Source organism: Cucurbita pepo, chromosome LG05 (assembly GCF_002806865.2).
Source record: "Cucurbita pepo subsp. pepo cultivar mu-cu-16 chromosome LG05, ASM280686v2, whole genome shotgun sequence".
Classification (NCBI taxonomy): Eukaryota; Viridiplantae; Streptophyta; class Magnoliopsida; order Cucurbitales; family Cucurbitaceae; genus Cucurbita; species Cucurbita pepo.
In genome coordinates this window covers 7,503,713-7,530,799 of record NC_036642.1, presented here as the reverse complement: position 1 = coordinate 7,530,799, position 27,087 = coordinate 7,503,713, and the positions used below count along the sequence as shown (strand labels likewise).

General features: G+C 36.0%; 2 protein-coding genes and 23 non-coding genes across 25 annotated transcripts; 13 read left to right on the top strand and 12 right to left on the bottom strand.

The window, feature by feature from the left end:
- Positions 1–198: 198 nt before the first annotated feature.
- Positions 199–2,309, bottom strand: LOC111795769. The gene is made up of 5 exons (XM_023678342.1): positions 2,012–2,309; positions 1,632–1,868; positions 1,409–1,492; positions 1,069–1,198; positions 199–988 (listed from the first exon to the last, which is right to left on the bottom strand). The coding sequence occupies exons 1-5, from the start codon at positions 2,248–2,250 to the stop codon at positions 281–283; spliced, it is 1,398 nt and encodes a 465-aa protein (XP_023534110.1). The 5' UTR covers positions 2,251–2,309; the 3' UTR covers positions 199–280.
- A 3,162-nt stretch (positions 2,310–5,471) lies between these two features.
- TRNAT-UGU lies at positions 5,472–5,543 on the top strand. Its single transcript has one exon. It is a non-coding gene; the product is annotated as a tRNA-Thr (tRNA).
- Positions 5,544–5,640: 97 nt separating this feature from the next.
- TRNAT-UGU lies at positions 5,641–5,712 on the top strand. The gene has a single exon. It is a non-coding gene; the product is annotated as a tRNA-Thr (tRNA).
- A 70-nt stretch (positions 5,713–5,782) lies between these two features.
- On the top strand, positions 5,783–5,854 carry TRNAT-UGU. The gene has a single exon. It is a non-coding gene; the product is annotated as a tRNA-Thr (tRNA).
- Positions 5,855–5,924: 70 nt separating this feature from the next.
- On the top strand, positions 5,925–5,996 carry TRNAT-UGU. The gene has a single exon. It is a non-coding gene; the product is annotated as a tRNA-Thr (tRNA).
- A 70-nt stretch (positions 5,997–6,066) lies between these two features.
- On the top strand, positions 6,067–6,138 carry TRNAT-UGU. The gene has a single exon. It is a non-coding gene; the product is annotated as a tRNA-Thr (tRNA).
- A 70-nt stretch (positions 6,139–6,208) lies between these two features.
- TRNAT-UGU lies at positions 6,209–6,280 on the top strand. Its single transcript has one exon. It is a non-coding gene; the product is annotated as a tRNA-Thr (tRNA).
- A 70-nt stretch (positions 6,281–6,350) lies between these two features.
- On the top strand, positions 6,351–6,422 carry TRNAT-UGU. Its single transcript has one exon. It is a non-coding gene; the product is annotated as a tRNA-Thr (tRNA).
- Positions 6,423–6,492: 70 nt separating this feature from the next.
- Positions 6,493–6,564, top strand: TRNAT-UGU. Its single transcript has one exon. It is a non-coding gene; the product is annotated as a tRNA-Thr (tRNA).
- A 70-nt stretch (positions 6,565–6,634) lies between these two features.
- On the top strand, positions 6,635–6,706 carry TRNAT-UGU. Its single transcript has one exon. It is a non-coding gene; the product is annotated as a tRNA-Thr (tRNA).
- Positions 6,707–7,286: 580 nt separating this feature from the next.
- Positions 7,287–7,360, bottom strand: TRNAT-AGU. The gene has a single exon. It is a non-coding gene; the product is annotated as a tRNA-Thr (tRNA).
- Positions 7,361–7,486: 126 nt separating this feature from the next.
- TRNAT-AGU lies at positions 7,487–7,560 on the bottom strand. Its single transcript has one exon. It is a non-coding gene; the product is annotated as a tRNA-Thr (tRNA).
- A 363-nt stretch (positions 7,561–7,923) lies between these two features.
- On the bottom strand, positions 7,924–8,016 carry TRNAT-AGU. Its single transcript is given in 2 exon segments — positions 7,924–7,959; positions 7,979–8,016. It is a non-coding gene; the product is annotated as a tRNA-Thr (tRNA).
- A 2,256-nt stretch (positions 8,017–10,272) lies between these two features.
- TRNAT-UGU lies at positions 10,273–10,344 on the top strand. The gene has a single exon. It is a non-coding gene; the product is annotated as a tRNA-Thr (tRNA).
- A 97-nt stretch (positions 10,345–10,441) lies between these two features.
- TRNAT-UGU lies at positions 10,442–10,513 on the top strand. Its single transcript has one exon. It is a non-coding gene; the product is annotated as a tRNA-Thr (tRNA).
- Positions 10,514–10,640: 127 nt separating this feature from the next.
- On the top strand, positions 10,641–10,712 carry TRNAT-UGU. The gene has a single exon. It is a non-coding gene; the product is annotated as a tRNA-Thr (tRNA).
- Positions 10,713–11,071: 359 nt separating this feature from the next.
- On the bottom strand, positions 11,072–11,145 carry TRNAT-AGU. The gene has a single exon. It is a non-coding gene; the product is annotated as a tRNA-Thr (tRNA).
- Positions 11,146–11,263: 118 nt separating this feature from the next.
- TRNAT-AGU lies at positions 11,264–11,337 on the bottom strand. Its single transcript has one exon. It is a non-coding gene; the product is annotated as a tRNA-Thr (tRNA).
- A 118-nt stretch (positions 11,338–11,455) lies between these two features.
- On the bottom strand, positions 11,456–11,529 carry TRNAT-AGU. Its single transcript has one exon. It is a non-coding gene; the product is annotated as a tRNA-Thr (tRNA).
- Positions 11,530–11,633: 104 nt separating this feature from the next.
- On the bottom strand, positions 11,634–11,707 carry TRNAT-AGU. The gene has a single exon. It is a non-coding gene; the product is annotated as a tRNA-Thr (tRNA).
- Positions 11,708–16,035: 4,328 nt separating this feature from the next.
- Positions 16,036–16,109, bottom strand: TRNAT-AGU. The gene has a single exon. It is a non-coding gene; the product is annotated as a tRNA-Thr (tRNA).
- A 121-nt stretch (positions 16,110–16,230) lies between these two features.
- TRNAT-AGU lies at positions 16,231–16,304 on the bottom strand. The gene has a single exon. It is a non-coding gene; the product is annotated as a tRNA-Thr (tRNA).
- A 421-nt stretch (positions 16,305–16,725) lies between these two features.
- Positions 16,726–16,799, bottom strand: TRNAT-AGU. The gene has a single exon. It is a non-coding gene; the product is annotated as a tRNA-Thr (tRNA).
- A 108-nt stretch (positions 16,800–16,907) lies between these two features.
- Positions 16,908–16,981, bottom strand: TRNAT-AGU. Its single transcript has one exon. It is a non-coding gene; the product is annotated as a tRNA-Thr (tRNA).
- A 3,067-nt stretch (positions 16,982–20,048) lies between these two features.
- On the top strand, positions 20,049–26,031 carry LOC111795716 (phosphoglycerate mutase-like protein 4). Its single transcript, XM_023678279.1, has 7 exons — positions 20,049–20,159; positions 20,316–20,394; positions 22,531–22,581; positions 22,697–22,807; positions 24,685–24,816; positions 25,345–25,420; positions 25,496–26,031. Exons 1-7 carry the CDS (start codon positions 20,140–20,142, stop codon positions 25,714–25,716), a joined length of 690 nt encoding a protein of 229 aa, XP_023534047.1. The 5' UTR covers positions 20,049–20,139; the 3' UTR covers positions 25,717–26,031.
- Positions 26,032–27,087: the final 1,056 nt, after the last annotated feature.

Sequence of the window (27,087 nt, the reverse complement as noted above, 5' to 3'; positions counted from 1 at the left end):
GAAAGTCCAAAATTGGCTAATTTAGGGAATGATCATGAGTTTATAATCAAGGAATACTATCGGCTAATTTAGAGAATGATCATGGGTTTATAATCAAGGAATACTATCTCCATTGATGCGATGCATTTTTGGGAATTCTAAAGCAAACCCACGAGAGCTTATGCTCAAAGTGAACAATATCATACTATTATGGAGAGTTGTGCTTCATTAAGATCGATGATAGAACTCGTAACAAAGCTCAAAACTTTAATGGCAAATCTAAAACACGTAGTGTGTAGCTCTACATCATTGTTTTATGTCTAGGCCGCAAAACCCTACTGCTAGTGGCAGATTTTAGCTCCGATGAAGAGGAGGTGCCGCCTTCCAGGATGGTAGTTTGGCTGCTAATATCAGTTGTCTTCTCGAGGCTTTGATGTCTAGGCCGTAACACCCTACCATTACTTACACATTCCAGCTTCTTCTTTGACAAACTGTTTGCACCCTCTTCTGATGTTTTATCATCACTTTCTTGGATGACCCTTGAGCTTGTTAGGCACCTAATATCATCAATCTTCTTTTCCAGGCTTTGATCCACGGTGCTTGATTCTACTCTAATTGTTGGTTTCTTTACAGGCATTGGACTGTAGTTATCACCATCATTCTTCCTTTTTAGGCAATGCACTGACTGTTCTTTCTCGTTGACAACGTCTTCTCCAAGTTCATCATAGTTTGCAGATTGAAGCTCTGACTGTTCATCATTTTCATGATCCAGATGACATGGTTTACATTCTTTTGAGACCTGCTGCTCCAGACATGAAAAACTCAGTGACCTCTTAACAGACATTTGATCATTAACACTAAGAGATCCTACAGGATTAGCTTCAAAATCTGGGAAGGACAAGGCCCTCTTAGCAGATGCGAGATCAGTAGGATTCTGCCCAGAATTAGGCTGTGGACGTTTGGTTTGAATGAGAAAATGCGCAACAGACTTGAACCCCATCCTTGCTATCTATTACAGTTCAAACCATTGACCTTAGCTGCAAATTCTCCCGACTAAAACAAACAATACACAATGGCTTAGAAATTTACCTTCTTATACATACTCCCAGTAGGAAGCCATCCCTTTGCTTGGCGACATAAACTGCAGTTACAAATTCCACGACAAACAGGACATATCCAACTGGGATTTTCCTGCGCTTCAAGAACATGCTCTCCATATCTGCCCGAAATTGGAAAAAGAATGTTAGAAATCATGACTCTTTCACACTGGTATGATATTGTCTATTTTGAGCATAAGCTCTCGTACCAATAGAGATGTATTCTTTACTTATAAATTCATGATCATTTCTTAAACTAGTCAACGTAGGACTCCCTCCCAATCATCCTCGACAAACACAAATATGTCAAATTGCGGATATCGAGAGTGTACCTCATATACAGACAGTCTCCACAAAATTGGCCTTGGACCATGTTGCATTTGCTGCAATGAGTGCGATGCCCTAATGTTTTTTGCCTGTAAGACATGATTGATACATAGCATTTTCCACTAATTAAACAAAGCTGTTCTTGCTTTCTAATTCAGTTCTAATTTCAATAAACCAAACATACTCAACATGTCAAAGATTAACAAAATCAGAAAACAATGCACAAACCTGCATTGATGGCACGTTTTTCCCTTTACTGGATCATAAATTCGTTTCCCATCCTTACCATATCCATCCACAAACAGCGTCCAGATCTTCTCTGTACTGCCCAACCGCTTCTCATGCTCTTCCGAGTATATCTCCGGCCTCGAACCATCTTCAAGAATAACGCCTTCATCCTCTGAAAACTTGCTTTTTCTCTCCACTCGAAGTTCAGAGTAAGCCACTGGCGTCACATTCTGTAACCTAAATCCGCAAAAGAAAATAACAATAGACAAGATTAAGAGGGAAAAAAACACAATATTCTCAATTTCATGGCAAGATCAGAGAACGAGTCCAGTCGGTTCATGTTAGGGCTAAGAAAGTGAGATTCATGATCCGAAGAGAACCTGGATGATCGGCGGACAGGTCCTGCCTGCGGGAGGTTGAATGAAGGTGGAGAAGCTTTCGGATTAAGCGATCTTCGGCGATTTTGCCTCGACGGAGCGGATGACTTGAGCTTGAGAGAGAGGTCAAGGATGCCTAGCTTCTGCATACGCTCCAAATTTTCTCTGATTCTCAACTCTCTGGACTGCTCGTACTGAGAAATCTCCGGCATTTGGACGGCGGAAGGACGGTCGATTTCCATTTGGAGTGGTTCCGATGAGGATTTTGGAATTGGGGATTTCTCTGTGCCTGAAGGTTCTGTTATTTCCCTCGAAAGTGATCCTCCGGCTGTCTTTGTTAGTGCGCTCCATTTAAACTCTTAACGGTCATATTTTGGAACATATAATATTTTCCATTTTAAAGTTTATAATTAAAAAGATTATAATAGTAAAACATTTATAACTTTACCTGATTCAATATAATTTACTTAGTATGTATAACAAATTATTTTTTAAAATATAAACTAAGTTTATATTCGTAAGGTCGATGACACACACAAATCGAAAAATGGTCGTTACAACATTATTGTCGGATAGCCACTTTAGTTTTTGATTATAGATACTATAAAGATATTTCTTCGTGTTTGTGTATCAGTTCCCTCGTTGTCACGATACTCGAAGGGCGTAAATCACTTCCCTTGTTATAAATTCATGTATTTTTTTTTAATAGCATTTGTGTTAAAATTCTATACGTGTAAAAGTTAGTAAAAAGCTATGTGTGTTGTAGTGTCATCTAATACCCGATATTCTATTTCCAGACATTTTATTTACTCTAAAGAGAACCTCAAACTAAACGACTTCTTCTAAGATAATTGGTGACATTAAATTTGAATAGACAACAACTTCACGATCACCTTTCTTAATATAGCGAGTGATTTTGAATTAAAGTATTGTTTAATACATTTACCGAATGGTAATCATATTAAATTTAGGAAGAAGCTAGATCCCCTTTGAGTTTATTTAAAATTAAACTAAAAATTCAATGTTGAAGTAAATTTACAAATTTTTTGTTAGGTATTTTCTTGAAATTCAATACGATCGATTTTTCCCAACAAATTCTTCACAACTATGATTCCAACCGAAGATAAGATTTTTAACTCAACCCAAGAGTTTTATTGTAACGGCCCAGGCCCACCGCTAGCAGATATTGTCCTCTTTGAGTTTTCTCTTACTAGTTTCCCCTATTTCCATACCCTTGTGAATGGTGTTTAGTTCTCCTCCCTAACCAATGTGAGATATCACAATCCACCCCCCGGGGCCGAGTGTCCTCGTTGGCACTCTTTCCTTCTTCCAATCAATGTGGGACCGCCACCAAATCCACCCCCTTCGGGGCCCAGCGTTCTTACTGGCACACTGCCTCGTGTCTACCCCCATTCGGGGAATAGTGAGAAGGCTGACATATTGTTCGGTGTCTAGCTCTGATACCAATTGTAACCCAGGCCCACCGCTAGCGGATATCCTCTTTGAGTTTTCCCTTTCGAGCTTCCCCTCAAGGCTTTAAAACGCGTCTTGGGAAAAGTTTTCATACCCTTATAAGAGGGTTTCATTCTCCTCTCCAACGAACGTGGGATATCACGTTTATTAACAGGAGTTTGAAAGAATTTTTGACAAATTTAAAATGATATGTTTTAATAAATAACATTTTTAAAATCATATTTAAAATCACAATTTATTTCAAATATATATATTTTAATGTATCAAATTTATTTATTTTTCTCTCCTTATATTTAATATATATATTAGATTAAATATTAATCTGAACCTTACAATTTTTTTCCAACTAAATTGGTATTTTCAGAGTTACTATTAGTAAGTGATTTTGGCTTAGGTCAATAAGATAAGTGATTTTACTTTTTGAACTCCATCGAGTTAGATTGGATGAATTATATGTTGTATGAATAACACGTACTCTGGGACTTAGCTACATGTTATTATTTGTATGATGTGATGTGTATGAGCTTTTTATGATGCATGTACTTATGTCAATCTATGTATGCTAGATACCATGTTCAAATTATGCCCCATAAGACATTAAATGAGTCACATATGATAAGAACGAAGGATATGCCATGTACACATGTGCATATCTCATAGGAAGATTCATGGAAAGTATAGGATTGAACTATATACTCTTAATTTTCTAACCTAGATTAGGGTCGTCACTCCATGCCTGACTTTTAAAAAATAAATAGAAAACTCACTAGAATCTTTTTTATGAAGCCATAGACTTACGCATTCAATTTAAAACAAGAAATAAAAAGTACGATCATCATTATGAAAGAAACATTAACGTGAATTTCAATACGAAAATGAGAACCCTCGAATACTTATAAACTATTGAGGAAGAATAATTCATACTACTATCCTAGCTTAGTTTCCACGGTCATTCCAGTATCACTGTCATTCATGCAGGAGTTTGGCTGTGAGTTGTTTATTTTTGGATGTTGGGTTGAATTTTTCCGAACCTGGCTAGTTCGGACGTGACCTGTTGTTTGGAGTCTACAATTTCTTATAGTCACCAAAGTCTACAATTTCTTTTTCACGTGTTCGCTGGTGAGGTGGGAGAGTGCTCAAAAGTAGTTGCGTAAGACAGGGTCGTCTTGGCTCATTGTACTAAGCTTTAGGTCCTGTAGAGCATACACTCGCTACATCTAACATTTGAGCAGTTGGGTTTTAGGTCTAGTAGAACTATCAAGGTCGAGAGTCGAGTTTTAATACTAATAGCCCTTATATCTCAGCGATAGAGCGTCAGTCTTGTAAACTAAAGGTTTGCACTTCAATCTTACATTTCTTATTCATGTGTTCGCTTATTGTCAGTAAAGGTGGGAGAGTTCCTATAGAATTGCCAAAGTTGAGAGTCAAACTTTAATACTAGTAGTCTTTATAGCTCATTGGCAGAGCGTCAGTCTTGTAAACTAAAAGTTTGTAGTTCCCTCCAACATGAGGGAATACACATTTTTATTCTCACTACATTCTACATTTCGTATTCATGTGTTCTCTATTGTCGGTCAAGGTGGGAGGGTTTGCCCTTATAGCTCAGTGGTAGAGTGTCAGTTTTATAAATTAAAGGTCTATACTTCAATCTTGCATGCGGGCATACACATTTTGTATTCATGTGTTTTTGCTATTGTCGGTCAAGGTGGGAGAGTTCCTATAGAATTGCCAAGGTAGAGAGTGAAGTTTTGAAACTAATAGCCCTTATAACTCAGTGGTAGAGCACCAGTTTATAAAAGGTTTGTAGTTCAATCCTGCATGAGGGCACACACATCTTGTATTCATGTGTTTTCGCTATTGTCGGTCTAGGTGGGAGAGTCAAGTTTCGAAACTATGTAGTTTCAATCCTGCATGAGGGCATACACATTTTGTATTCATGTGTTTTCGCTATTGTCGGTCAAGAAGGCAGAATCAAGTTTTGAAACTAATAGCCCTTATAGCTCAGTGGTAGAGTGTCAGTCTTGTAAACTAAAGGTTTGTAGTTCAATCCTACATGAGGGCATATGCATTTTGTATTTATGTGTTTTTTCTATTGTTGATCAAGGTGGGAGAGTTCCTGTAGAATTGCCAAGGTCGAGAGTAAGGTTTTGAAACTGATAGTCCTTATAGCTTAGTGGTAGAGTGTTAGTCTTGTAAACTGAAGGTCTGTAATTCAATCTTGCATGAGGGCATACACATTTTGTATTTATGTGTTTTCGCTATTGTTGGTCAAGGTGGCAGAGTCAAGTTTTGAAACTAATAGCCTTTATAGCTCAGTGGTAGAGCGTCAGTCTTGTAAACTGAAGGTTTGTAGTTCAATCCTACATGAGGGCATACACATTTTGTATTCATGTGTTTTCGCTTTTGTCGGTCAAGGTGGCAGAGTCAAGTTTTAAAACTAATAGCCCTTATAGCTCAGTGGTAGAGTGTCAGTCTTGTAAACTAAAGGTCTGTAGTTCAATCCTGCATGAGGGCATACACATTTTGTATTCATGTGTTTTCGCTTTTGTCGGTCAAGGTGGCAGAGTCAAGTTTTAAAACTAATAGCCCTTATAGCTCAGTGGTAGAGTGTCAGTCTTGTAAACTGAAGGTCTGTAGTTCAATCCTGCATGAGGGCATACACATTTTGTATTCATGTGTTTTCGCTTTTGTCGGTCAAGGTGGCAGAGTCAAGTTTTAAAACTAATAGCCCTTATAGCTCAGTGGTAGAGTGTCAGTCTTGTAAACTGAAGGTCTGTAGTTCAATCCTGCATGAGGGCATACACATTTTGTATTCATGTGTTTTCGCTTTTGTCGGTCAAGGTGGCAGAGTCAAGTTTTAAAACTAATAGCCCTTATAGCTCAGTGGTAGAGTGTCAGTCTTGTAAACTGAAGGTCTGTAGTTCAATCCTGCATGAGGGCATACACATTTTGTATTCATGTGTTTTCGCTTTTGTCGGTCAAGGTGGCAGAGTCAAGTTTTAAAACTAATAGCCCTTATAGCTCAGTGGTAGAGTGTCAGTCTTGTAAACTGAAGGTCTGTAGTTCAATCCTGCATGAGGGCATACACATTTTGTATTCATGTGTTTTCGCTTTTGTCGGTCAAGGTGGCAGAGTCAAGTTTTAAAACTAATAGCCCTTATATCTCAGTGGTAGAGCGTCAGTCTTGTAAACTGAAGGTCTGTAGTTCAATACTGCATGAGGGCATACACATTTTGTATTCATGTGTTCATTATTGGTCGGTCAAGGTGGGAGAGTTCATATAGAATTGCCACGATTGCGAGTCAAGTTTTTAATACTAATAGCGCTTATAGCTCTTAAAAAATTAAATCATAACAAATTGGTATTAGAGGAGTCGGGTTTTAGGTCCTATAGAATTGTCAAGGTTGCGAGAGTTTTAATATTAGTAGTCTTTATAGCTCAATGGTAGAGCATCAATCTTGTAAAATGAGCCCGATCTCTCTGATCATATTGTTTAATGAAAATTCATGTATGTGATCACATATATTCATGCACTTTTTGCTAAGCGTTGAACTCAAGACCTCCCGCTTACTAAACGGGCGCTCTAACGAACTGAACTACAAGAACAACAACAAAAAGACACAAAAGACCTCTCGCTTACTAAACGGGTTAACCAACTCAGCTACAAGAGCCACGTGAAAGAGTAGACATATCGAACATAGAAACGGGAAACAAACTAACATTCAAACGTAAAATAGATACCCAAATCACCAACCGAACTACTAACAATCAAACGTAAACGAGACACCCAAATCTATGAGATTCATGCTCTTGTTTAGAGTTGAACTCAAAACCTCCTGCTTACTAAACGGGTGCTCTAACCAACTGAGCTACAAAAGCCACACGAAAGAGTAGACATATCGAACATGGAAACGGTAAACGAACTAACATTCAAACGTAAAATAGATACTCAAATCACCAACCAACAATCAAACGTAAACAAGATATACCCAAATCTATGATTCATGCTCTTGTTGAGAGTTGAACTCAAGACCTCCCACTTACTAAACAGGTGCTCTAACCAACTGAGCTACAAGAGTCACATGAAAGAGTCGACATATCGAACATAGAAACGGTAAACGTAAACGAGATATACACAAATCTATGATTCATGCTCTTGTTGAGAGTTGAACTCAAGACCTCTTGCTTACTAAATGGGTACTCTAACCAACTGAGCTACAAGAGCCACATGAAAGAGTGGACATATCGAACATAGAAATGGCAAACGAATTAACATTCAAACGTAAAATAGATACCCAAATCTATGATCACCAACCAAGCTACAAAAGCCACATCAAAGAATAGACATATCGAACATAGAAAAAGCCACATAAAAGAATAGACATATCGAACATAGAAACGACAAACAATCAAGACCTCCCCCACTTACTAACAATAATATTTGCTCTTATTGAGAGTTGAACTCAAGACCTCCCACTTACTAAGAGAGTTGAACCTTACTAAACGGGCGCTCTAACCAACTGAGCTACAAGAGCCACATCAATAAGTTGACATATCGAACATAGAAACGGCAAACAAATTAACATTCAAACGTAAAATAGATACCCAAATCAACGATCACATTGGTTAATAATAATATTGCTATTGTTGAGAGTTCAACCTCCCGCTTACTAATCGGGTGCTCTAACCAACTGAACTACAAAAGCCACATCAAAGAGTAGACATATCGAACATAGAAATGGTAAACGAACTAACATTCAAACGTAAAATAGATACCCAAATTTACGATCTCATTGGTTAATAATAATATTGCTTTTGTTGGGAGTTGCACTCAAGACCTCCTGCTTATTAAACGGGTTCTCTAATCAACTGAACTACAAAAGTCACGCTAAAGAGTAGACATATCTAACATAGAAACGGCAAACGAACTAACATTCAAACGTAAAATAAATATACAAATATATGATCTCATTTGTTAATAATAATATTGCTCTTCTTCTTGAAAGTTGAACTCAAGACCTCCCGCTTACTAAACCTCCCGCGTACTAAACGGGTGCTCTAACCATCTAATCACCTTCTTAGGATAGTCTTCTCTGGAACCATAGATTGAAATGATTGGTTCAACTCATAATTTTTTGTGCTTGCATCAGACCCAATAGCGGGGTCATTTACTGAGTATTTCTTAAAAATACTCAAACCATATGTTATTCTTATTTTCGAGGTAAAATCAAGATTCCCTTGTATGGTTGACGGTGGTATCGCATGTATACGTTAATATGCATTAAATTCGTAGTGTACAGGTTAGTATAGGACATTCTTGCTTTATTTTATTTTTGTTAAATTGTTGAATGACCTTTCCCGTAAACATGTAAGTCCATAACTGTATTTTTATGATAAAGTTTTAAATGAATTATTTTTACATAAAATGACTGATAGGTATACAATGGTAATGGTAGGATGAATAGAAATCTAGGTTTGTTGCCGTTACAGTTGGTATCAGAGCTCTAAGCATAAAATTCTATAAACTAGCCTACAACATAGGCTAAGCATGCTTCCATGGCCTTGCAACGAACGTTTCATCATCATCTAATCTGGTAAGATAATAAATGATGTTGTTATGTTATGTTATGATTGATTATGCATCAAATGTGAGTATATATAGATGTATTAATGATTCACAATATGTTTAGATTTATCAAAATTTGTGTTGTGAGAAAATATTCGTATTATAGAAAAATTCCATCACGAATCAGTTGGAAAGACACGTTTCATTCATGCTCCAAAAGTGTTGGAGTCGACTTTGAATTTATTTAGAACTAAATAAAATTGGAGGTTATGCAAACCTACATTAAAGAAATTTTCAAGTTTAAAGGGCTTTGATTTATTTTAAATTGTGGTGTTCGTTTATTTTAAATGGTGCAAAACTTTATTGTATTTTATTTTTAATTTATTTTCTTGTCCTTTTCTTTTATTTTCTGGTATATGAGCGGGTGGTTTTAGATCTAGTAGAATTGTCTAGGCTGAGAGTTGGGTATTAATATTAATTGCTCTTATAGCTTAGTGGTAGAGCGTCAATCTTATACATTATAGATTTGTAGTTCAATCTTGCATAGATTTGTAGTTCAATCTTGCATGAGGACATACACATTCATGTGTTCACTAATTATGGGTCAAGGTGGGAGAGTGCTCGAAAGTAGTTGTGTAGTCCTGACAAGGTCATCTTGGGGCATCGTATATAAGCTTAAAATGGGTTTTAGGTGCTCTAGTTCAATCTTGCATGAGATACACATTTTTATACTTGCTACATCTACATTTGAGCAATTGGGTTTTAGATCCCGTAGAATTGTCAAGATCGACATTGAGAGTCAAGTTTCAATAGTAATAACCCAGTCAAGTTTAAATAGTAATAACCCTTATGTGGACCCTTATGGCTCAGTGACAGAGTGTTAGTCTTGTAAACTGAAGGTTTGTAGTAAAATCTTGCATGGGTATACACATTTTTATTCTCACTACAATAAATTAAGGTGGGAGAGTTCCTATAGAATTGCCAAGGTCGAGAGTCGAGTTTTAATAGTAATAACCCTTATGACTCAGTGGTTTCAAAAGAATTGACAAATTCAAGAGTTGAGTTTTAATATTAATAGCCCTTATAGCTCAGTGGTAGAGCGTCAGTCTTGTAAATTGATGGTCAATCTTGCATGAGGGCATTTTACATTTTGTATTGTATTGTTAGGTGAGAGAGTTTCTATAAAATTGCCAAGTTCGTTGAGAGATGTGCTTTAAAATTAATAGCCCTTATAGCTCAGTGGTAGAGCGTCAGTCTTGTAAACTGAAGGTCTGTAGTTCAATCCTGCATGAGGGCATACACATTTTGTATTCATGTGTTTTTTCTATTGTCGGTCAAGGTGGGAGAGTTCCTATAAAATTGCCAAGGCCGAGAGTCAAGTTCCAAAACTAATAGCCCTTATAGCTCAGTGGTAGAGCGTCAGTCTTGTAAACTGAAGGTCTGTAGTTCAATCCTGCATGAGGGCATACACATTTTGTATTCATGTGTTTTTTCTATTGTCGGTCAAGGTGGGAGAGTTCCTATAGAATTGCCAAGGCCGAGAGTCAAGTTCATAGAATTGCCAAGGCCGAGAGTCAAGTTCCAAAATTATTAGCCCTTATAGCTCAGTGGTAGAGCGTCAATCTTGTAAACTGAAGGTCTGTAGTTCAATCCTACATGAGGGCATACATTGTATTGTGTTAAGTTCCTATAGAATTGCCAAGGTAGAGAGTCAAGTTTTGAAACTAATAGCCCTTATTGCTCAGTGTTAGAGCGTTAGTCTTGTAAACTAAAGGTGTGTGTAGCTCCATAAGGGCACTCACATTTTTATACCTTCTACATTTTGTATTCATGTGTTCGCTATTGTTGGTCAAAGTGGGAGAGTTTCTATAGAATTGTCGAGGTTGTTGAGAGTTGAGCTTTAATATTAATAGCCCTTATAGCTGAGTGGTAGAGTGTTAATCTTGTAAATTAATAGCCCTTTGATATTAATGCGTAGATCGTCGACTAGAGCAACACATAGCTCTAGTGCAACGATTAAATATTGCTCTTGTTGAGAGTTGAACTCAAGACCTCCCGCTTACTAAACGGGTGCTCTAACCAACTGAGCTACAAGAGCCAATTAAAAGCTAACATATCGAACATAGAACCGGCAAACGAACTAACATTCAAACGTAATATTAATGCGTAGATCGTCGACTAGAGCAACACATAGCTCCAGTGCAACGATTAAATATTGCTCTTGTTGAGAGTTGAACTCAAGACCTCCCGCTTACTAAACGGGTGCTCTAACCAACTGAGCTACAAGAGCCAATTAAAAGCTAACATATCGAACATAGAACCGGCAAACGAACTAACATTCAAACGTAATATTAATGCGTAGATCGTCGACTAGAGCAACACATAGCTCTAGTGCAACGATTAAATATTGCTCTTGTTGAGAGTTGAACTCAAGACCTCCCGCTTACTAAACGGGTGCTCTAACCAACTGAGCTACAAGAGCCAATTAAAAGCTAACATATCGAACATAGAACCGGCAAACGAACTAACATTCAAACGTAAAATAGACACCCAAGTATATATGATTTCATTGGTTGACAATAATATTGCTCTTGTTGAGAGTTGAACTCAAGACCTCCCGCTTACTAAACGGGTGCTCTAACCAACTGAGCTACAAGAGCCACATCAAAGAATAAACATATCGAATATAGAAACGGTAAATGAACTAACATTCAAACTAATATAGTTACCCATATATACTTAATATTTTTACTCAAACTCAAGGTTTTTACTCAAGGTTTTGCTCTCAATATATACTTAATATTTTTACTCAAGGTTTTTACTCACAGTTTTTCTCTCATTGGTTATTTTACTCAAGGTTTTTACTCAAAATTTTTCTCTCATTGGTTAATTAATAATAATATCTCTTGTTGAGATATTGAACTCAACAAAAACCTCCCACTTACTAAACGGGTGCTCTAACCAACTACGCTACAAAAGCCACATCAAAGAGAAGACATATTGAACATAGAAACGGCAAATGAACTAACATTCAAATGGTTAAAAAGTTACCCAAAATCTATTTGATATTTTTACCCAACCATAAAAAATGCATCACAATCTCCATTACTCTAACATCTCATTGGTTAATGAAAATACTCTTGTCGACCTCTCGCTTACGAAACGGGTGCTCTAACTAACTAATAGTTATGAGTTAGAGTGATGCTTTTGCCCCATTTCGATGAGCAAGTGACCCAAGGATCCGCGCCTCAAAGCCAACCCTGACCATGCGCACACTTGCCCCGTAAATGACTCGTCTACCTAGACCATTAACCACTTGTGACCCATGCCCATTTGATTTTTACTTGGCTTCGGTTTTGACTCGACTTGGTGCATTGTGATGACTCGTAAATGACTCAATCGACTCGGGTTATTTGGACTCCTTTCCTATATTTCGACCCTCTAGGGGCTATTTTTGACGTTATTAGAGGCATTTGAAGTCTATATGACCCTCGTTTGCCAATTGAAATTATTTTGAGTGGAAATTAAATTCTTTTTATACCTTTAAATAAGTTAAGCTCGTCAATATTCTAATTTGATGATGTGGGTCCACATAGGTTGAATCAGACATCTAGGAATATTTAGTGACTCCAGCATGGGCCAACCAAGTAAATGACTTCACTACTAGTTTGGTTGGATGAATTTCTTGAAGTATTAACAACGAGTGTCTTGTGACCCTTCACATGCCGTACTTTGTGATTGTTTAAATTTGTTTTATTATGTTATTGTTGTGTTGTGAGTATCTTGTGCTATGGAACTTTGATATTTTATGTTATGTTATAATTATCAGATATAGAATGTTATGCCAATGATAATATGTTATGTAAGAATATATCATGTTATACCATACATTATGAGATGAGATGACACAAAAAGATTATATTATGTTTAAATGAATGAAAATATAACTTGCATCACTCATACATGCCATGATTTTAAACTATGGGGATCTCATGCATATTATTGTATGGTCAGGTGCATCAAGATACTTCTCCACTATGATTAATACAGATGCATACATTATGATGTTATGATACGATATTATGTACACCATGATACTATGTGCGCTCCTTTCCCTTTGTATTATAACGACAATGTGAGTGTACACTAGTCGAAGCCCAAGTCTAGGAGATACGTATTCATCTCGCTTGGGGGTCCACGTGCGCATATGCGAATTGTGTTTAGAGAAGTACTGCACAAGAACAACATAATTCTTTACTGCATTTTCGTTTGAATATTTTATTTATTTACTAGTACATTCTTTTCCATATGAGAAAGAAAATTCAAGAAAGAATATTGGCTAAAAGTTTTATTGATGACTTCACATATGTACATCAAGAGAGAATTTATAGAAGGAAGAAAGTACATTTTGAAAACACGGCCTAATGCGGTATATATATATGGTTTCTGTTTACTAAATATAGCTTTAATAGATTTAACCATGTCTTCGCCAATTGAACATCGCTTGTGCAGAATCCAAGCTTGCTCGACCACACACGCCACCTGCGCGTGCATGTTCAATCATCTGCGACACAATCGACTTGCCTCTACACTAGGCCAAGTCATTCGACTTGACCTTGCCTCTACTCGAGGCCAAGGTCTCTCAATGCAACGTCGCATCTCATCTTATCATCTTGATCCCCATCGACATAGCCCATATGTCTTGACGCCATCCCGAGTCTCGGGGTGTCGTTGGCAATCACAACTCGCTCGGTCATGTCATTGAGAACGGACACGCGTGTCGCTTATCTCATCGGGACTTCTCGAATATCCATCCATCTGGGTTCTATCGAGGCATTGGCCCTCCCGTGTCCATGTCGTGTCATTTACGGATACCGTGCCAGATAGCGGGTGTATGTAGCAACCTCCAACATGTGGGCTAGGGCGCAATACTGGCACACCCGTGTCACCCAGTACTGTTATTGAAAACTCCAATTCAAAGGAAGTCGCCTGAGAAACTCGTCTCGGCACACTCGCCCACGCTGTGACACACGCATGTGCCACATGGTAGCTCACTTGTCACAATCGCACTTTTGATGGAAGTGAACTTGTGATTGTGCGGTACTCACTTCCCAGCAAGAAGTGAGTTAAGCCAATTCGTTCTTGCGTTGTCTAGGCCAAGCGACGTATGCTCGAACTTCTGGCCCCGGTTCAAGAAGAAAGTTTTAGAAAATGGGGTTAGAAAGATTTCGAAAGAGAGTTTTGAAAGGAAGATTTGAGAGATTGAAATTGGTGTTATATGAGATGCAAGGAAAAGTGCAACAACAACGACTTACAACATATAACAACATATAACTATCGGGTAGGGGGATATGACTTTACGGAATATAGTACACCAAATATATCTCTATCAAATCAAATATCTACCATATATATCTCTACCATTTCTTTTACTATAAATAGGCATTAGACTCCATATCCCAACAATCTTCCACCGTAATCCAGTCAACCAAGAATTTCATTCTCAATCTTCACTACACCATACCAATTGGGGCTTTGCACAACCTCAATATTCCAACATCAACAAGTTTGTTGGAATCTTTGCACTATCTATCTTCTCCAAACACATCATCATCTTCCACTAACCAACGAGTGAAATGGTATCGCCTTCTGTGTTTTATCTTTGAATGATAGACCGGGTTCTTCACCAACTGCATGGCACTCTGACTATCTACATGAAGAATCTTCTTGCGCTGCTTCTTGCCTAATTCTTCTAAATAGTCTGTCATTCATATCATCTTCTTTCCAGCTTCATCTATTGCCACGTACTCAGCCTCATAGATGAAAGAGTAACGCATTTCTGAAGCCTAAACATCTCATAATCCATGACTTGCTCCCACTTGGTTGCATCTTCCAATTGTAGGGCCTCATCAAAGAACTTTGGTTCCCCTTCATTAGAGTCAACAACAAATAGTATAGTAAAGGTACATACATATCTGGTACTCTGATAGTTCTCGATGATCTTCTCAACACTGACTCCGATGTCACTTGCTCCATCTCTAGTTCCTCAGCAACAATCTCAAGAGTTTCTTGAGTATCTACTACATCACTAGGTGAATCTTTCCACAACTCAAGCTCAACTCCCACTTGCTTCGTATAAGAGTTTATCTTCTCTTCGTTCTTGTAAAAGACTTTTTCATCAAATGTTATGTCACAATGTCTTAAGATTTTCCTATTCTTGTCATCTCAAAACTTGTACCCAAACATGTCAGAGTCATAGCCTATGAAGTAGCACTTCACAACCTTAGCATCAAACTTGTCTCTTTTCTCTAGATTGACGTGAACGTACACAATACAACCAAAAGCTCTCAAGTGAGAGTACTTGAGTTCTTTTCTTGTCCATAGTTCTTCTGGAAATTTGAACTCTAAGGGTACTGACGACCCTCTATTGATAAAATAAGCTGCTGTATTCACGGCATCAGCCCAGAATGTCTTTGGTAGTCCAAAATAAATTCTCATGTTTCTTGTTCGCTCATTCAATATTCTGTTATTAAACCGGTGCTGAATAAATTCTCATGTTTCTTGTTCGCTCATTCAATATTCTGTTATTAAACCGGTGCTGAATAAATTCTCATGTTTCTTGTTCGCTCATTCAATATTCTGTTATTAAACGGGTGCTGAATAAATTCTCATGTTTCTTGTTCGCTCATTCAATATTCTGTTATTAAACCGGTGCTGAATAAATTCTCATGTTTCTTGTTCGCTCATTCAATATTCTGTTATTAAACCGGTGCTGAATAAATTCTCATGTTTCTTGTTCGCTCATTCAATATTCTGTTATTAAACCGGTGCTGAATAAATTCTCATGTTTCTTGTTCGCTCATTCAATATTCTGTTATTAAACGGGTGCTGAGCATAGAAATGACAAACAAACTAACATTCAAACGGTTAAAAAGTTGAATCTATTTGATACCTGAAACTACCGATCTCATTTGTTAGATATAAAATGTGCTCTTGTTGAGAGTTGAACTCAAGACCTCCCGCTTACTAAACGGGTGCTCTAACCAACTGAGCTACAAGAGCCACTTCAAAGAGTAAACATACTGAGCATAGAAACGACAAACAAACTAACATTCAGACGGTTAAAAAAGTTGAATCTATTTGATACCTGAAACTACCGATCTCATTTGTTAGATATAAAATGTGCTCTTGTTGAGAGTTGAACTCAAGACCTCCCGCTTACTAAACGGGTGCTCTAACCAACCGAGCTACAAGAGCCACTTCAAAGAGCAAACATTCTAAACATAGAAACGACAAACAAACTAACATTCAAACGGTTAAAAAGTTAAATCTATTTGATACCTAAAACTACCGATCTCATTTGTTAGATATAAAATCTATTTGATACCTAAAACTACCGATCTCATTTGTTAGATATAAAAAGTTAAATCTATTTGATACCTAAAACTACCGATCTCATTTGACTAAACGGGTGCTCTAACCAACTGAGCTACAAAAGCCACTTCAAATAATAGACATACTGAGCATAGAAATGACAAACAAACTAACATTCAAACGGTTAAAAAGTTAAATACATACTGAGCATAGAAATGACAAACAAACTAACATTCAAACGGTTAAAAAGTTAAATCTATTTGATACCTGAAACTACCGATCTCATTTGTTAGAATATAAAATGTGCACTTGTTGAGAGTTGAACTCAAGACCTCCCGCTTACTAAACGGGTGCTCTAATCAACTAAGCTACAAGAGCCACTTCAAAGAGCAAACATTCTAAGCATAGAAATGACAAACAAACTAACATTCAAACGGTTAAAAAGATACCTGAAACTACCGATCTCATTTGTTGGAATATAAAATGTGCTCTTATTGAGAGTTGAACTCAAGACCTCCCGCTTACTAAACGGGTACTCTAACTAACTGAACTACAAGAGCCACTTCTAAAAGTATGCATACCGAGCATAGAAACGACAAACAAACTAACATTCAAACGGTGAAAAAGATGAGCCTAATCTATTTTGATAGGTTAATTTTAACCTAAAAGCATACCCCCTAGACAAACAAATTAGCATACCCCAATCTATTTTATAGGTTTATTAAACCTTAAAAAAGTTTTATCAGAAAATGAGTTGAACTCAAGACCTCCTACTTACTAAATGGGTGCTCTAACCAACTGAGCTACAAGAGCCACTTCAAAAAGTAGACATATCGAGCATAGAAACGACAAACAAACTAACATTCAAATGGTAAAAAAGATAAGCCCTAATCTATTTTATAGGTTTATTTTATCCTAAAAGCATAAACAATACCTATTATTAGTTTCAGGCATAGGATCTCATATGTTAGAGAAAATGCTTTTGTTGAGAGTTGAACTCAAAAGACCTCGGGCTTATTAAATGAGTGCTCTAACTAACTAAGCTACAAAAGCCACTTCCAAGAGTAGACATACCCAACATAGAAATGAAAAACTAACTAACATTCAAACAGTTAAAACGATAAACTCTAATCTATTTTGTATTATTACTAAAATTCATCAATCCCCACTATTAGTTCCGGGTCCGATCCCATTGGTTGATGATAACAACCATATTCTAACCAATTGAGCTACACGAGTTGCTTCAAAAAGTAGACAAACGGAACATAGAAACGATAAAAAAAAATTATGTGTAACGCGGATTGTCGGTGGAAAATCATAAAGATTGTATGTTTCTGATATAACATTTGACCACTCTTTATATGACGTTTTTTTAACCATAATAGGTTTATTCAACCTTTCATCTCAAATATTATCTCGCTCCAATTCACGTTACAAAGACTATCCTAATCATCTAAGTAAGCTCGGGTTTATTTGCCACTTTTTTCTCTACATTTATCATTACAATTTGGATGAAATAAAAATAAAATCTTAATTGTACTATCATTAAAGAACTTTATTCTAAGTCTAACCCAATAAACATTGTTCCTCACATATCATGTTTGATGTCTAAGTCCAACTCACACTCCCTCTAACCAAATGATATTTTATTCTCAAAATTAATATCAAAGGGTATAAAATTGAACCCTTACACCAAACAAATTTTGGGTCCGCATCGGTTACTATTTGTCGTCATTTATAGATATCTAACCATCCTTGTGTCGTCATTTATGGATATCTAACGAATCCTTAAACCAAACAAATTTTGTGTTGTCCTAGGTTACTATTTGTCGTCATTTATGGATATCTATGAACCCTTAAACCAAACAAATTTTGTGTCGTCATAGGTTACTATTTGTTGTAGGCTCGAGTTCATCCTTTCGTATCAAACCTTCTTTAGTCCCTTTGAGATAAAAGAGAAATAATGAAAAGAAAATCATTTGAGGGATAAAAAAAATAAAAAAATAGAAGCATAAAAAATTCATAATTTAATCGTAAACTTTCTATTTGTGGATATTAAATGAAGCGAAATGTTTACATGGAAGTCTTGGTTTTCACTACCCTCGCGACTCGATCACCCAGATACGCCATCTCTCTTCCATGGCCGAGTCGGATTTCAGGTTCGATCATCAGTTTTCTCTTCTGCTCTCACCACTAATTCCTATTTCTTTTTCGTTTTTATTTTGTTGTTTTTGTATTTTGTAATTTGCCTTTTCCTCGGTTTCTACGTTTGATTATGAACTTGAATTGGATCGCATGTTGATGTTGATATGCAGCTATGTCAACCCAGCAGTTGCTGAAATTGTTGTGATAAGGCACGGTGAAACAGCTTGGAATGCCGAAGCAAGAATTCAGGTTCTACATCATTAGCAAACCTATAAAATTTTGTTCGGATGAATTTGATTAATTTATCACACGATCAAGTAGGAGGATGATCGATTGTAGGTTCTTTCGTGAAGAATGTTTTCATCAATTTTGCTAAATTTCATTTAGCCTAATTTCTTTCCCCAATAATTCCTTCGACACTTCCCCTCTCTTATTCCTTTTGTTCTTGCATGTTTTGATGTTAGCGTTAGAATATTGCTCTGGTTCCATGGACTGAAAATTGGATGTTCTTTTTTTAAAGCCTGGAATGGCTTCTTTTCAACAGAGAGCAGCAATCTATAGGGTCCAATTACATATTACTTATAAAAGGGGACAGAAGAATAAATATCCAAAATGGGAGACGGATGGGGGGAGTTTGAGAATGAAGAGATATCTTAGATAAATTCAGTATAAGAGGATATGAAGTTTCTCGAACATCCACTGTTGTATTCTTTTTCTTGATTGATGAAATCTAGTGGCCACATTCTGTCAAGATGTCATGGGAGCAGTTCATCAATGGGGAATGTAAGTATCAAAGAAGGTGGGAANCAATTCACGTTACAAAGACTATCCTAATCATCTAAGTAAGCTCGGGTTTATTTGCCACTTTTTTCTCTACATTTATCATTACAATTTGGATGAAATAAAAATAAAATCTTAATTGTACTATCATTAAAGAACTTTATTCTAAGTCTAACCCAATAAACATTGTTCCTCACATATCATGTTTGATGTCTAAGTCCAACTCACACTCCCTCTAACCAAATGATATTTTATTCTCAAAATTAATATCAAAGGGTATAAAATTGAACCCTTACACCAAACAAATTTTGGGTCCGCATCGGTTACTATTTGTCGTCATTTATAGATATCTAACCATCCTTGTGTCGTCATTTATGGATATCTAACGAACCCTTAAACCAAATAAATTTTGTGTCGTCATTTATGGATATCTAACGAATCCTTAAACCAAACAAATTTTGTGTTGTCCTAGGTTACTATTTGTCGTCATTTATGGATATCTATGAACCCTTAAACCAAACAAATTTTGTGTCGTCATAGGTTACTATTTGTTGTAGGCTCGAGTTCATCCTTTCGTATCAAACCTTCTTTAGTCCCTTTGAGATAAAAGAGAAATAATGAAAAGAAAATCATTTGAGGGATAAAAAAAATAAAAAAATAGAAGCATAAAAAATTCATAATTTAATCGTAAACTTTCTATTTGTGGATATTAAATGAAGCGAAATGTTTACATGGAAGTCTTGGTTTTCACTACCCTCGCGACTCGATCACCCAGATACGCCATCTCTCTTCCATGGCCGAGTCGGATTTCAGGTTCGATCATCAGTTTTCTCTTCTGCTCTCACCACTAATTCCTATTTCTTTTTCGTTTTTATTTTGTTGTTTTTGTATTTTGTAATTTGCCTTTTCCTCGGTTTCTACGTTTGATTATGAACTTGAATTGGATCGCATGTTGATGTTGATATGCAGCTATGTCAACCCAGCAGTTGCTGAAATTGTTGTGATAAGGCACGGTGAAACAGCTTGGAATGCCGAAGCAAGAATTCAGGTTCTACATCATTAGCAAACCTATAAAATTTTGTTCGGATGAATTTGATTAATTTATCACACGATCAAGTAGGAGGATGATCGATTGTAGGTTCTTTCGTGAAGAATGTTTTCATCAATTTTGCTAAATTTCATTTAGCCTAATTTCTTTCCCCAATAATTCCTTCGACACTTCCCCTCTCTTATTCCTTTTGTTCTTGCATGTTTTGATGTTAGCGTTAGAATATTGCTCTGGTTCCATGGACTGAAAATTGGATGTTCTTTTTTTAAAGCCTGGAATGGCTTCTTTTCAACAGAGAGCAGCAATCTATAGGGTCCAATTACATATTACTTATAAAAGGGGACAGAAGAATAAATATCCAAAATGGGAGACGGATGGGGGGAGTTTGAGAATGAAGAGATATCTTAGATAAATTCAGTATAAGAGGATATGAAGTTTCTCGAACATCCACTGTTGTATTCTTTTTCTTGATTGATGAAATCTAGTGGCCACATTCTGTCAAGATGTCATGGGAGCAGTTCATCAATGGGGAATGTAAGTATCAAAGAAGGTGGGAACAAGAACAGAATTATAAAGAGAAGTTTGGGGAATTTAGTTTGTAATCACGGAGGAAATTTTTGTGGTGAGTGAGAGCATTGTCAAATTCCAAGAGAAGGATGCTGTAAGTACTTATGAAGAAGATGAAAAGAATGAACAGGGAATAACATTAGCACGATGCTTCAAGGGGGTCATAGAAAAAGGAAGGTTCTGGTTAAAGGATCACAAGAAACAACATAACGTGAATCCCATAATGCATGACCCAGGAGCACATGAGATTTATGTCCAAGAGATTTACCCAAATGTGTAGATTTTTTAGGAGTCTTTTGATAAATTAATCTACATGAAAAACTTGGGGTAGCCACTCTTTGGTTCCTTTAGGAGTTGGATCAACTTGAAGATGTAGTTAATTAACCAATTTAGACCAACATAGGAGGATAGATGTTTCTAGCGATTCATCTAGCATCATCAAATGATACAAGACTTGGATCAGAATCTACAACACACTAGAACGCCCTTGTTGACGATCCTTTACTCTGGCAGCATATTTGCTAGAAGTTCCTTTCTTTTGTGAATCTGCAGGCAATGCAAAACACTACCATCCCATGCACCTACATTTTGAAACATGTGTTAGATGGGAAGTTTGCCAATGAGCTTAAAGATGAGATTAAGGCTCAAGTATGGTTCCAATAACCTTTGGAACTTTGCCCAAAGATGGACCTGGCCCTGATGAGGCCTCTAATCAGGTTCATTTATATGAAGAGGAAAAAGGTATGGCAAGTGGAAGGGACTTAGCATGATCAAGATAATGAGAGGTGACGCATCAAGGAAAATTGATGGGAAAAGATGAAAAAATGTGGCTGATGTAAAGTTAGATTGTTACCTAGTTAGTCTGTTATGCTAGTTAGGAGTATTGTATTTTCATTTTGGAGGCAGTTTAATATTAGAAGCACAAAATCTTCTTCTATTTTGATTGACTGTTGTGGAAGAATATAATCTCCAATATCAAAGTTTTTGTATGGAAAGGCTTACATGCAAAGTATAACACCATTGATTAATTTTAGAGGCCATCTTCCGTTTTGTTGGTCTCTGGTTGGGGTATAGTAGGTTCGGTTAAGCTCGGTTGAGTGTTGAACTAAAACCTAACCACCAAAAATAAAAAGAAAAATTGAAAACCAAGCTGAACCGTCCTATGATACATAATTGAACCGTCTATAGGGAAAACCTGATGTCTTGAGAGTTTGGCCATCAATGTGGGTGCGTCCTTTAATATTTCTTTTATGAAAAAGTTGTCGGGTCTTGAAATTTATGGACCTAATAATCTTAACTTAAATTTTAGGGATCTAAGAGTTTCATTTATCCAAAATTTTAATATGATCATAATAGTAGTTAAGGAAAGAAAATAGTATGTTGATACTCTTTTAAGGAACTTCTGCCTGTCTTATATTATATCTCTACAAGTTTTATGGAGAATCAAATTAACCTAACATGACTTTTGTCCCATTTTTTAATCTTGAATATATACTGTGCTTTTGATCATTATCCCCTTTCAACTTTGGTGAACTCTTTTGTTCCCATCTGAATTTATGTTTTAAATAGGGACACCTGGATGTAGAATTAAATGAAGTGGGGCGACAGCAAGCAGTTGCAGTGAGTTAAAACTTATGTTCCATGTCTTAATCTTAACATGTAACATCAGGACTGTGTAAAATAAAAAAAAAAAAAAAAAAAAAAAGTTTTGAACTCTACATTCTTTATTTCGAAGGTTGCTAACCGTCTGGCCAAGGAGAGGAAAATCTCTGCTGTATACTCTTCTGACTTAAAAAGAGCTCTTGAAACTGCGCAAATAATTGCAACTACATGTGCTATTCCAGAGGTATGACTTTCAGTCGAGCCATTCGTTAAATCACCACTGCATTAAAAAAAATACTCTTGCTTAAAGATCAAAATATGAGTAATCTTTTTTTATGTATTCTTCATACTTTCTTTTGCTTGTAGGTTAAAAAAATAGCATGAAACCTAACAATCAAATTAAAAATATTAATTGGGGACAAAATGCTGAACACAAGTCCTGGACTAATATCATATAAATTACTATTCCACCCTAATACTTAGAAATATTTAATCTTGTTTATTAATGTATTTTTTACACAGTCATTTTAAGGATTTGATCTCACCATGAAAAGTGACAACTTAAGCAAATCCATCTGTTTTGTAATATTTTTCCTTTGTTTTGCTTATATGATTACAATGCTCCCAACCCAGCCAAAGTGACAGTCTGATTCCTGTTGAAGTTCTTTAGTCTATTGCCTTTTCTTTCCCCTATATTAGATTATATTGTGATACAAGTTAACTTTTCTTTGATATTTAGGGTAAAGAAACTTTACTAAAACCAATTATTCAAACCTGTCCAAATGAAATTGATATGCTTTTGTTTGTGTTTGTGATTTGTTTTATTGGACTATTATTGTGTTTGTTAAAAATGATTCAATCGGTTCTTTTTTTAAGTAACTCTTTTGTTAATTGTTAAATAGCATATTTTTGTATGTTTCCGCATTCAAAAGATATGCAGGATTGGGATAGCGTTTTGATTCCCTTGACCTCAACGAAGTAATGTGGGTACAGTAATTGTTTTAAGATCGTAACCTTATCCCCTTGACCCAAATGTTTCAGAAAAAATTGGGAGTGTCCATATCACAATTTGGGTCCAAAATTACCAATTAAAGAGAGTGTTTGTGCTGAAACGTGAAGTTAGAGAGCAATGGTTAGGGAACAAAATTTGGTTCTTCCTGCAGCAATAAAATGGTCTAATCGAAGCAGTTTTCTTCAAATGATTAAGTCATGTAGCCTTATATTTATTTCTCTGAAGAGCCCTTTCCTTCTATCACTCTTCTTTGTGAAGGTGTGTGACACCGGTTTTTACCAATTAGTGTGGGCACCCACTCTAGTTGTAACTAGGCAGTCTTTTTATGATGACTGGTACAAAATTCAGAAAAAATTTCAACAATTTGTCAACCCCGAAACGATCCCTAAATCCCTATTTGTCTAGTGATTTCTTGTGGTGTGGTAGTATTAGAACAATAAGGTTGCTGTCCTCAAACAAAAGTTGGTTTCGTCTTGGGGCATATAATCCCAATTTCAAAATGTGGAACCAAAGATATCCATGTGTGGCGAGAATTGGCTACCACCTCTTATGGAGGGTGGGTTCAATTTTTTAATCTAGCTTTAGATCTGTGGAAAATGAGTATATACCTTGATCATAACAATAGTCACGCTTATTGTTCTCTCATGATCATTAATTTGTGTGATTGTATGGAGTCGACAACTAAGTTGCAAATAGTTACCTTTGCTTCATCTTGCAGTTCATTGTAGTAAAAGAAGGCAGTCGGTTTTGTGGATGTATGTGTAATACTTTTCACATCTCAGAGACGCATAAGCATGCACAGAAGAAGCACATAAGCACAAATAAATACTTGGATACTTGAACACAATTTGTTTGCCTTTATTGCTTCCGTAACTCTTAGAGAGTGTAACACACATTTTGCTGTCTTTATTCTTTTTTCTTCTTTTCCCTTTTCACCCAATTGTAAACAGCTCCTCTTACTTGGTAATAAATGGTTGGTGATATCTGAAAAACACTTAAGGTCCTGAAATCGGTGAAATAGCTATGGATATTCTTGTATGATTGTAAGTACAATTGTACTCTTATTTTTTATTATTGTTGTTGGAAATTTACTTGGAGGTCTCATCTAGGTTATTAAAGATCCTGACTTGAGGGAAAGAAACTTGGGAGATCTTCAAGGTCTCGTGTATCATGAAGCAATCATGACAAATCCTCAAGCTGCTGCAGCTTTAAAATCTCGCCGTACAGATCAAACAATTCCGGTAATATTTTTCCTTTTTCATATATCAATTATCTAATGGGTATCCTAAAATCATTGGAGCATTGAACCTTGTGGAAAATCTACTGGGAATAGCACATAAATGGTTTTCTACTTACCGGTCATCTTTTTGTCCCCAAATTCATCTATATGCACAAAATGTGCTTAATTTTAAAAAATACTTAGTTGTGAACTGCATTTTTTGATTAATCCAGCGCTTGAGTACTAGACTTTGGTTGGCCGTTTATGCTGTGATGCGAGCTAAATTCTTTTTACTCTGTTCTAAAGCAGCAGGGGTAGCTAAGTTCTATTCTGGAGTTCATCCTAGGCAGTAGAGTACGCATGTTATTGCTAGTGAATATTGACCAGTAGTGCGGAGAAAGGGGCAGTTCGGAATGATAGTATTATTATTATTTGCATTTAAAGTACTTTTTCAAGCACATAGAAAGTCTGTTTAATATATTGCATCTACAAAATTATGGCTCATAGGTAATTACTGGAATTATTTATTTTAGTATTGCTCCAAATGCAGGGTGGTGGAGAAAGTCTTGACCAACTTTACCAGCGTTGCACATCTTCATTGCAAAAAATTGGAAATAACCATAGAGGTAATACTTGGCTTTGGTCCAGTGGCCAATTTGTTGATGAGTTTCTTCAATAATATTTTCCTGGTTGAAGCACAGGCGAGCGAGTCGTTGTGGTCACTCATGGCGGTACTATACGAGCGCTGTTTAAGCGATCTCATCCTCGCGGTATTGGAGGCAAGATACTGAATACATCTGTGAATATATTTCACTTGTCTGATGGGGAGGAATGGAAGGTAAAATCATGGGGTGATGTTAGCCACCTTAACCAGACGGATTATTTACAGTCTGGGTTTGGAGGAGATAAACATTCTGGTTAGGTTGACCATCCCATGACGTATAAAGCGAGAATTCATTTTGGTTCTTAAATTTAAAACAAGAAAGATTGTTATGGTCTCTACCGTTAACTTTTTGTTAGTAAACTACTATTGATGATGTAGGTATTGTGTAGGCATGAATGGGTGCGCCATGGTTGCCAAATGGGTGTCGCCATGAATGGGTGTGGCCATGAATGGGTGCCATGGCTGGCTACCATGTTGCCACCTTTCTTCCATCTTACGGAAACCAAAACATCATTTCTTTAATCTCAATCTCCACATCTTCTATTGAAAATGTCTATAATTTATTTGGTTCTACACCGATCGTTGGAATTTCTAATTTGTTGTATTTAGTATTATTTGTTTTTAAATGTTTTAAATTTCTATTTGTTTTTGTGGCTACAACTTTGAACATTTTAATTAACAAATCTGTAAATTTTAAATGAATGGTTTTTGGATTTTGAATTAACAAACTTAAAATTTATTAGAAGCTAAAATCAATTTGAATTTTAAATAAAAAATTTTGCAACTTTTTCTACAAAGATGTGACCCAAATCTTGAATTTCGTGAAAGTGGAAGGAAATAAAGTAATATTTTGCTTGCTACAGTTATTGCGTGTATATACTTTAGATACACATTAGTAGGTAGGGTTTTATATAATGATCCTATATTTATTTGCATATATTACGAAAGTCGAACATATATTATGAAAGTCAAAAGATATTAACCATACTTTTTAAAATTGAAATTGAAGGGTATTTTTGAAATAGAGTACTAACCGTTCCATCCAAAATGAACAGTATTTTTTAGATTTTTTTTTTAAACTTTAAAGATATTAATAAAAATTTTGAAAGGGGAGGTATTCTTGGTACAAGATAAAAAGTTTAACAAGTATTTTAGCTTGACATGAATAGTAAATGGATTATTTTTATGAATATAATTCTAATTACTTACAAATTCTTAAAAAACGTAATTAATCATATAAAATTACCATTTTCATCTCGAGCGTCAACTATTTTTTCTTTAACTTGGTCGATTCTCTAACATATAATATCCCATAATCACATCATGACAAATCTTTTTAAGATTTCAACGAGACAACTTTTCTCGTCCGTCTCTAAACTACCCAAATAAAAACACATATTTACATTAAAATTGGATTAAATAGCATACTGAAAAATGAATGAAGATGATTGAAATAGCTTCTTTTACATTAAAAAAAAAAATGATAAAGTAGAATTAGTAGTGTTTGAATAAATGATGTGTGTGTGATATTGATGACACTGAGAAAGGGAAGTTGCAGCAGAGGCAGTGATGCAGCATCAGATCATACCAAAAAAAAAAAAAAAAAAAAAAAAAAAAAAAAAAAAAAAA

Coding starts and splice junctions, on each gene's coding strand:
- LOC111795769 (XM_023678342.1), bottom strand. CDS start 2,250: ATGGAAATCGACCGTCCTTCCGCCGTCCAAATGCCGGAGATTTCTCAG. Junction 1,869..2,011: donor CCTGTCCGCCGATCATCCAG/GTTCTCTTCGGA, acceptor TTGCGGATTTAG/GTTACAGAATGTGACGCCAG. Junction 1,199..1,408: donor GGAGACTGTCTGTATATGAG/GTACACTCTCGA, acceptor AATTTCGGGCAG/ATATGGAGAGCATGTTCTTG.
- LOC111795716 (XM_023678279.1), top strand. CDS start 20,140: ATGGCCGAGTCGGATTTCAG. Junction 24,817..25,344: donor GTACAGATCAAACAATTCCG/GTAATATTTTTC, acceptor CTCCAAATGCAG/GGTGGTGGAGAAAGTCTTGA. Junction 25,421..25,495: donor AATTGGAAATAACCATAGAG/GTAATACTTGGC, acceptor GTTGAAGCACAG/GCGAGCGAGTCGTTGTGGTC.